The 9,424-nt window shown below is 37.7% G+C and overlaps 1 protein-coding gene across 2 annotated transcripts in view; it reads left to right on the top strand.

The window, feature by feature from the left end:
* IGF2 (insulin like growth factor 2) overlaps positions 1-7,611 on the top strand; it is a 53,576-nt gene extending 45,965 nt beyond the window's left edge. For both annotated transcript variants that reach the window (XM_063944722.1, XM_063944723.1), the window contains exon 4: positions 292-7,611. In XM_063944722.1, the coding sequence (XP_063800792.1) occupies positions 292-525 (234 nt within the window). In that variant the 3' untranslated portion in view covers positions 526-7,611. The remainder of the gene's footprint in view (positions 1-291) is intronic.
* Positions 7,612-9,424: the final 1,813 nt, after the last annotated feature.

Genomic DNA, 9,424 nt, shown 5'->3' on the forward strand with positions numbered 1-9,424 from the left:
AGCCATATGACTGTACAATGCTATGCATAGATATGGATACTACTTGCAACAATAAACATATTGGTGGTGCACAACTGCCCATTAAGATGGCTCGTATGACCCCACTCTCTGTAAGCAGGTGTTCCTCCCTATTTCCACCATTGGTATACATTAATATTCTCTTTGAAATGTTATGGCTATTTCATTCGAATAGTTTTTACTACTGGACATTCAATTGAGTGGCTTTAAAATATGTGTGTAAAACACAAGCTTTATAATGATTATGCTTTCTGTTTTTTGTTTTTTTTGTAGGACATGTATCATAAGCATTCCCACACAAAGTACTCCAAATATGACATTTGGCAAAGAAAGGCCACACAGCGCCTGCGAAGAGGGGTTCCTGCCATTGTTCGTGCTCGTCATTATCGGTGGCAGGTGCAGCAAGTTGAAGAATCTCAGCAGGTTCTATCACATCGGCCGTTAACTACTTTACCGGTTACGCAACCTCGTCCTGTTCATCAAGGCTTGGAGTCCACACACAATTGATTCAGGAATCCGTTCTAAGCAGCATTCCACTGCCTTCAATTTCTGTTTTAGACTTTGTTTGTTCTGCTCCTGTATCTCTGAAAGGGAGGAAGAACAGGCCAAGCAACAGGAGTGAAGCCGACAAAGCTTCCTGTAACACCTCAAGGCAGCCTAAAAACTAGCAAAACGAAGAGACGCCAAAGCAGGAACAGCTTTGTTTTTGGTGGGAACTATTTCTGTGGATTTTTGGGTCCCTTACTACGTTCCTTTTTACTGCATTTCAAACGACAGAACCGTATATGTGTGTATGTGAATGTATATGCAAATACGTAAATGTATTTGTGTATATACATACACACACAAATATGCAAAATAGGGCACAAGGCCTAACTCTGCCCCTAAGGGAAAACAAAGTTTTTGCCCAATGGAAGTTCCATCCAAATAATTATTCTAAGGATGGAAAGGGGCAGAAGCAGGGTAGAACATTTCCCTCCATTTCTTACAACTGGTTTAACATTTTACACTTATTTTATGTCTTACTTTCTTATTTTCTTACAGCATTTTAATGTCAATGTCCAATAATCTTTGCACCTTTTTTCTGCCTGGAAAGAATTCTAAAGGCATGTTTTTTTATTTTTATTTCTTGGCTCCTTTGTGTTACTGAGCCCTGCAATATTATTCTTGTCAATGTATTGCAGATATTGGTATTATGGGGGTCAAGTGCAAGATTCCAAATGTATTTGCACCTTTTAATCATTGAGAACTAAGAAAGAGAAGAGGGCAGAATGCTTTTTTAGTTTGAGTGAGCAATGTGTTTGCTTTGCACATGCGCCACAGAGTACAATGATTTTATATATGTATAATATATATATATATTATATTACTTTTTTTTTTGCAAAAAGGAAAAAAAAGTCAAGCACTATTTTTTATGGGATATACTTTTTATATAGCAATGAAAGAAGAAGGATGTGATATTTTAAATATGATGTCCTTTGGTGCTAAAGCAGAGGGGAAGATCTGGTGCGAGATTTTGGATATAGCCTAGGGTTCATAGTACACGAAAATCATTCATTGTTGGCTGTCATAGAATGAATGAATGAATGAATGAATGAATGAATGAATGAATCCTATGTGGCTTTTATAGAATGAATGAATCCTCACCATAGAATAAATAGATTAATTTACATTGAACTTGAAAAAAATAATGCTTTTCGTTTTAGGAAAAGTATAACTTTTTTCCCTCCATTGAAGTACATAGAGGGTGTTACTTATAGCCATTCACCTATATTCATATGTCATGTTTTAGTACAGTCATTCACAGTCTGTATGTAGGGGAAAAGGGAATTACATTGTATGTTATATCTTCGGTTAGTCACACCCATAAATACCTGATTTTTCTACTACATACTAGAATGTCAACTATAGTTAGCTGAAGTGGTACCACCTCACCCAACTGAAAGAGCCATATGGACTTTTAATTTAAATGCAGCACTGAATATTTTTGAAAGCATATTTGTTTTGATTAAAATAAATCTTTCTCTTTCCACATTTTTATTCTTAATCAAAATAAACCAAATATCCATTTTAGTCTGGAGAGAATATGGCACATAAATGATATGGGCTTGTTATCAATTTGCTCCAACTTTAATCTGTTGACATTGCCGTAAATAAATAAATGAGCGTTTATATGTAGGAAGGCTAGATCTCACTTACTCGTCATTAAGAAAGCCACTAAAAGTAGCAGCTCCTATTGTACAAATAACTGTTTATTTCCTAAAGTTTTTACTCTAGCATTAACGCTGCAGTACCACATAGAAAAATGATTGTCTAAGGTGACACCCTACCCTACCTCGGGTGTCTGTTATGCGCGGATGTTTTCACAGGGCTATGCTGGTTCTATAGTACATAACTAGCAAATCAATAAAGATCCTCTTTTTGCACAGGGTTTTGAGAGATGGAGGAAAGGAGATAGAGGTAGGGGGCTTCACTGCAGAAGCGGACGGGATAGGGGAGTGTTGTCTTTTTTCCCCGGTAGTGCTTCCCAAAGTCCCACGGACATACCGGGAAAACAGGAGTGTATGGTGGTAGTACAGCTTTAAAGGGTTGATATTATGCTGTAATGCGGTAGTATAGACCTATTTTTGTACTGTGTGGCTGTAGAGAATACTTTAACTCCTTTTTTTTTTTTTTTAACTACTAAGCACTTATGTGCAGACTATGGATTTAATGATATTGTTTATCTATAGCACTGCATTGATGGTGGCACTACACATTGTAAGTTTGTTTTTTCATTGACCAGTACGAAAACTACATAGACCTTATTGAGAATATCATGTTTGATGTTGTGGAAATCTGTCTGAGACATAGTGGCATGTGATTGATAAATATAATACGTTTCACACTGATTTATTTGCACCTCAGTCTTGTAGGTCATTTTGGTAATAATAGTTCAACTAGATACAGTAATATCTCTGATAATTGCGAGCAACCAATTATGCTGTTATTAATGTGTACTTAATACCGAGTACCGAGTACACATTGCATTGGGTACAGCAATCTGAACCAATTTTCATGGATCTGCAGTTTATAAATCCAGTAGGAAATCCCACCGTCACTGAGACACTTTACTAATATTTATGGGCCATGACTTATATTCACAAGCCACTGTTATTAAATGCATTGCTAAACTGCATACTCATAGACTGTATACCAAACCTTTCTCCAAAATGGCAGCTTTCTGCAGCATGCAAGGGATAGGTGCACTATGATAGGACAGGTATGGTCAAGTTTAGCACAAATAAGAGATGTGGCAGGCCCCTGTGTTTTGGCTTTGGTTTTAATCCATCAGCATATTTTGGCTCTGATTTTAGCAAAACCATCCTCAAGTGTTTTGGTTTGGATTTTTGTTTGGTTAAATATAGAAAAAAAAAACATGTAATTTTTCCAATCCAAAACACAAAATTTTGTTTTAAAATCCAAATATCGAAACGCGGGAAGTCCAAAGCGGGACTCGGTTCGAAACTTCTCTGGAGATTTGAACCGGTTTTTGGTTTGGCTTGGATTCTCAAAATTCTGGTGGATTCGGATTTCTGGAGAACCAAACCGCATATCTCTAGCATAAACCAGTTGTGCATCCTGGGAAATGTAGTTCAGCAACAGGTAAAGTGCCAAAGATTACCCATTCCTTTTATTCAATGAGGGTACATTATCTCATCTGCATGTTTCTGTTGTAAAACAGACTAGTTGGGATACAAATTGAGAAGGTTGATCAATTCCATTTCTAGCACCAGTCATACTGTCATTTACCTTTTCAGAACTTTACTTTCACCTACTCTCAACACAGTAGAATAATATTAATATTGAAAGTTATTCTTCATGAACACACAGCTAACTCAGCCATTCTGTAACGCGAAAGCAGTTTTTGAGAATGCAGATTATCAATTCCCCAGGAGCCAGTACCTCACAAATATTAGTCAGGCCTCGTGAATTGCTCAGATAGTGCCTCAATTATGTCATCAGTTCTTTGCAAATTGATTGGCTGCACTCAGGACTGTTGGTTCAGCCAACAAATTGGATCCTTCCACACTTCAATGCTAATATTGCTTAGCTTGCAGTTTCATGTAGTGCTGTAGCATCCTGTGACGTTCACCTGTTGTTACCTGATCTCTGAAAGAGATGATTAATCTGTATGAAGATTTTACTTTCTGAACACACTCTTTTCAGATGTAGAAAGGTCCATGGAGCGCAGCCTATGGTAGTTTAGGTCCTTATTGCATCTGTAAATCTGTGTGTGTGTGTGTGTGTGTGTGTGTGTGTACTAATAATGCATTCTCTGTAGCGATCAGAGCAGGAGATTCGTCAAGCCTTCTGAAAAGTTAAAATGGAGGTATTGTCCATAACTACCAATCAGATTCTAGCTCTTATTTATCTTGCCAATGCTAGAAAATTGTAGCTTGAATCTAACTGGTTGTTAGAGGGAACACTTCCATTGTTTTGCTTTTGAAAGCTCGATAAATCTCCTGTGCTATTTAACAACAAGTAGTGCGCAAATAAATTGAACTACAATCCACCCGTCACAGGGTACATACGCACAGGCGTATTTGTTCATTGTAAACATAGCATTTACCTAGCTGAGGACAGGGGGCAAATAAAATCATGTGTCCTTAAACTGAACCAAGCAGCGTCACTGTCACATTACCTACATTATAAACTTAAAAATAACGACTGTGTCTACCAGCTATGACGCTGCAGTGGTGCAATAAGAAGTCCAATAGCTAGCATATCTTATTTCTAACAGGAAAAAGGAAATTATACCCTTTTAGAACAGTTCTCAGTAACCATATGTTAGTATGTCGCCATGGAGTTGGATTCATTCCTATCATTGCTCTTTAAGTTTATTAAGACAATACTTTTTTTCTTAGGGGCATCCATAATGTCTGCATGACTGCAAATACCACCAGTAGAATCCTTAATATGGACAGTTGGCAATTCTAGGACCACTTTCAAACTCATAGCTTATTCACATTAGTGTCAATTGTTATAGTTTGTGAATTTCCCTCATTTTGAATGATACAGGGATACTATGTGCAACTAAAACATTAACTATGGGCAATAAGGAAAATAAAGAACAGTTTTAGATATTTCTTCCATCAATAAGGGTAACTGCTCTGGTCATACTCTTCTTTCCCACATTGGGATTGGCTAAAATAGTTATAGAGAATGCCCACCACGATATACAGCAGACCAGGTATGAGCAACATTTAGCACTCCAGCTGCTGCCGAACTACACATCCCAGCAGGCTCTATCGCAATTTAGCTGTTGGGCAATGATAAAACAGCAGCAGGGCATGCTGGTATGTGTAGTTCAATAGCAGCTGGAGTGACACAGGTTGGCTACCCCTGATAGACCACTTCGCGCTCTAAAATCTTATTTTAAGTGACGACACACCTTCAGGCAACTTTAATTGATTTGATCCTATGGCTAACAACACTGTTTTCTAAATACATTGTTTTATCCTGCTTTTGTGTTTTTCACCGTTTATTTATCAGGCCAGATGCTTAAGTGTTCCTTTCTGATATGAAAGGGCTTATGTCTCTGCATTGAATGCAATTTCATCCACGGAACAGCCCTGTTCTCAGTAAAGAACAAAAACTCTAAAAAGTTGGTATAATATGGTGAAAAAGACTAAAGGAGTCAAAGCGGTAGGATTGTGTGCACCTAAAAATAAAGTTGTCTGGAATTTAAGCCCCTTATCCTTAACATGCTGTGAATGTACTAGAACTAGTATGGAAGGATGATGGCAACATTTTAGTAGGGATATATATGTTTTCCTTCCATTATTGTAGGTCTTTGTTTACTTTCACATGATGTCTTCTGGTATGAGCAACAATCTGTTTCCATTTTCAAAAATTTGTAAATCCAGAAGTTCATTACTTTAATGAGAATGTCTTAGGTTATTGGCTGAGTCTGCAATACATTGATGTCAGCTGTACAATTATCAAAGCAGCTAAATAGGTGGTACTGCAGCTATAATGGTTGGGGTTTTTCTTTTGTTTTGGGTTTTTTTTTTTTTTTGCTTGCTGCCTTATCTGTACCATATAAAGAAAAAAAAATGGGAAGACTACTTGAATTGTACAATATTTCATATCACGGATGATGAGCAATGGGTCTTAAGTTGGGAGGGCTCCAGAACTGGAGATGGGAGGATGTAATTAGATATTTTTATTGTGTAATCTTTTTTTTTATATGATATTAATATTATTTCCTTGCAATGTTGAGCCATGATACATTTTTGTAAAAAAACAACAAACAAACAACAAAAAAACAACAAAAAAATAAACATGCAAAAAAGGAAAGATAAAACTTAAATTGCAATATGATGGAGGTGATGAAGAAAAAACAGCATTATTTATTGATGTTACAAAACATGGAGGGTTTTTAAGAAAGGAAAACAGAGTTTAACTAATGTGCATGAAATCAAACAAGAAAGAGAAAGCAGCATTTTAATGAATTATTTTGTACTTTTAGTTGCTAGAACTTTGTAAATGCTTTTTACCAAAAAATGGGGAAAAAAACATCTAGAAAAAAAACTACAAAAACAGCAAAAGTCACACTGAAAATAATTTTGCTGGCTGCCTTTCACAAAAAAATAAAATAAAATATTTTTTACATAACAACAGGTATATAAACACAAATGGGTAGCAGGTCTGAGCCATTTCAAATTAAGAACTCTGCTATTTCTTTGACTTGTGTTGACTTGTGTTTGAATTTTTAATCAGCAATGCAAATTTTGTCTCTTCTTCAGGTTTGGCATTAAGTACATATGCATTCACAGTTAGAGACACTGCTGCGGACATGACGTGGCAGTGCCTTATTGCAGGGACTGTCGCAAATACGTGTTCTTGGTTTTATAAACACGCTATCTCAGATTTTGTTTGATGCACTAGCAGATTTTATTTTTGGAGCAGATTTAGAAAGTTGAGTGGAAACCGCCGACTTCCTAATTCTGCAGTCACATCATTATAAAGCATCTATCTTCACTTTGTACCATATTCTATAAATTGTTACAAAACAGTTAAAGGACTTTCATATAATTCATGCGCAAAAATATCCAGCATCTCTGTAAGGTTATTTTTTACTTAAACGTTCATGTTTTCATTTTCCTAGATTCTGCTAAATATTACTGAACATTGTTATGTCACAATATTGTATCATACACCTTCTGCCTTATTGGAAGAATTAAAGTAAAGCAATTATTAATGCAAGCAATTGTAAAGGGTTTATGTGTTACAGAGCCAAAGTGCAGCAATGTTATCACCATTTAAAGAGGCTTTTATAGAACTGGAACTGCCACTGTCATGTGGATGGATTTAGTGGCCTCTGCACTATATGAAGGAAATGTTCTCTTGCTGTCACTGGACTGTTGGCTTTTCATGTCCCTAAAGGATTGTTTAATGACAATGCTATGGTTTTTTTGTTGCCATAGCTTGTCCAAACTCTGTGCACTCAGCATAGTATGCAACTTCACAACCGCCCAGATTCTGCACCTATTTTACCTATTTTGTAATATCATATCAATAAAGCAAATCTACCATATCATGATGAAACTGTCTTTGTGTATTTTATTGTATTCCCTCTTTACAGAATATGCATAACCAACTGAGCAAACTTCCCTACTGTACTGGAATGTCCAGGAGACTACTGAATTTAATGGCGTTCTTCTGCACTTCCTGGAGAGTAGACCAGTCTCCCAGATCACACCCATTTCCCCAGTGAAGTGGGCAGTCCCTGGGCTTGATGGCAAGATTCACAGTGAATCAATGCTGCAAATCACTGCACTGTAGGTGGGTCCCACCCCCCCAGCACCTCCCATCTTGACTATCCCTCTGAGATCTCCATGTGGGCCCAATAAACAGCAAGTATGTTACTGGGGGACCTTTATGATATATGATACTGTAACCTAAACCACATGTTTCTAGCTCACTAATGTCTGGTTGCTATTGGATACAGCTAATCATTTTAACCTGCTGCACAAATTTGTCTTGGATATAATGAAGTCCGAGTTCAGCGGCCGTGTGGGATGCCGGACAAACTCAGACTTTTTTTTAAAGGGGAAATCATGTACATGGCCTTGTACATGATTGCCCCTTTAAAAAAAATGTCAAGGTTCATCCGGCATCCCACACGGACGCTGAACTTGGACTTCATTACATCCCACCCTTTGTCTTTTTAGCAAATTTCTCTAATTAGTATGCAGTGCAGATCCAAACTCTAGTGGCTAATGTACAATACAGACCCACCTCTAATGGTTAGTGTACAATACAGTATATAGAGCTTCTGGTGACAGTGCAATACTGACACCCTGCACTGGTGGTTAGAGTACAATACAATACAGAGACTAGAGATGAGCGGGTCTGGTTCGTTTTTTTATTTGAAAACTGCTCATCTCTATTTAGAAACAAAAGGTTCCGATTCCGCTGCACAACTGCTCTTGCCCGGCCATCCATACGCACTTGTGCAGAGTAGAAAGCTTATGATGGGCGTCGTGGTTATTCCAAAGGCAACAGCAGGCTACTATAGGGGTGGCTGATGCGAGTGCTGTTACTTGCCAATCAGGAGATATCACCTATATATCCTGCTTTACAGCCTTAATAAATCACTGTAAAATTAAATTCTGCCTTCAATATAAGGAAACAGCTGTTTCCACATGTTTTAAGGACATACAGTAATTAGTTTGATAAATAGATCCTTGATATGTTGTAGCAGCTAGAACATAAAGGAGTTTATAGTCTATCTCCTGATATTTCTGAGCTGAGTTGAGATGGCAAGTAAAGGTCATTACAAAAAGGCGGCCTTGCCTCACAAATTCACTTTCTGATGTCCTCTGTCTATTTTGGTGCAGGAAGTACAGAAATAAGCTCACCAGGCTGGCAGCATCAGCAACGAGCACATTTCCTACATTCCTCAATGGCACGCAGTGTTCTCATTGTGTGATTGTGATCCTTTTTATACATGAGGCTAATACAAGTAGCCTATTTGTGCATGATGACATTATCTGCATGTTCTTAATCTATGCTATTGGCAAATTACCCTAGTAAAGAAACAGTGAGGGGCTGAAAATAAATATCAAAGACAGAAAAACCCTATTGCTGGCATAACAGATCAGCAGGGCTCCCATGCAAGTGAGGATCCTGTGCCCCCCTTCCCCACCACACACCCACCCCCTGCAAATGTCACCCCTAGGCACGGGCCTCATGTGCCTAGTGGCAAATCCACCACTGTATACTAAAGGGTTAAAGCTAGCCATTGCCCAGTTATTGCTATCCCTCATCTGTGTGCATTGAGAGCTTACTGTATTCATTAATAATACCTATTCTCTTAATGCCATCTCATGAAGGAATTAACAAAATAGCACAGATC

The sequence above is a fragment of the Pseudophryne corroboree genome, chromosome 11 (genome assembly GCF_028390025.1).
Source record: "Pseudophryne corroboree isolate aPseCor3 chromosome 11, aPseCor3.hap2, whole genome shotgun sequence".
NCBI classification, from domain to species: domain Eukaryota; kingdom Metazoa; phylum Chordata; class Amphibia; order Anura; family Myobatrachidae; genus Pseudophryne; species Pseudophryne corroboree.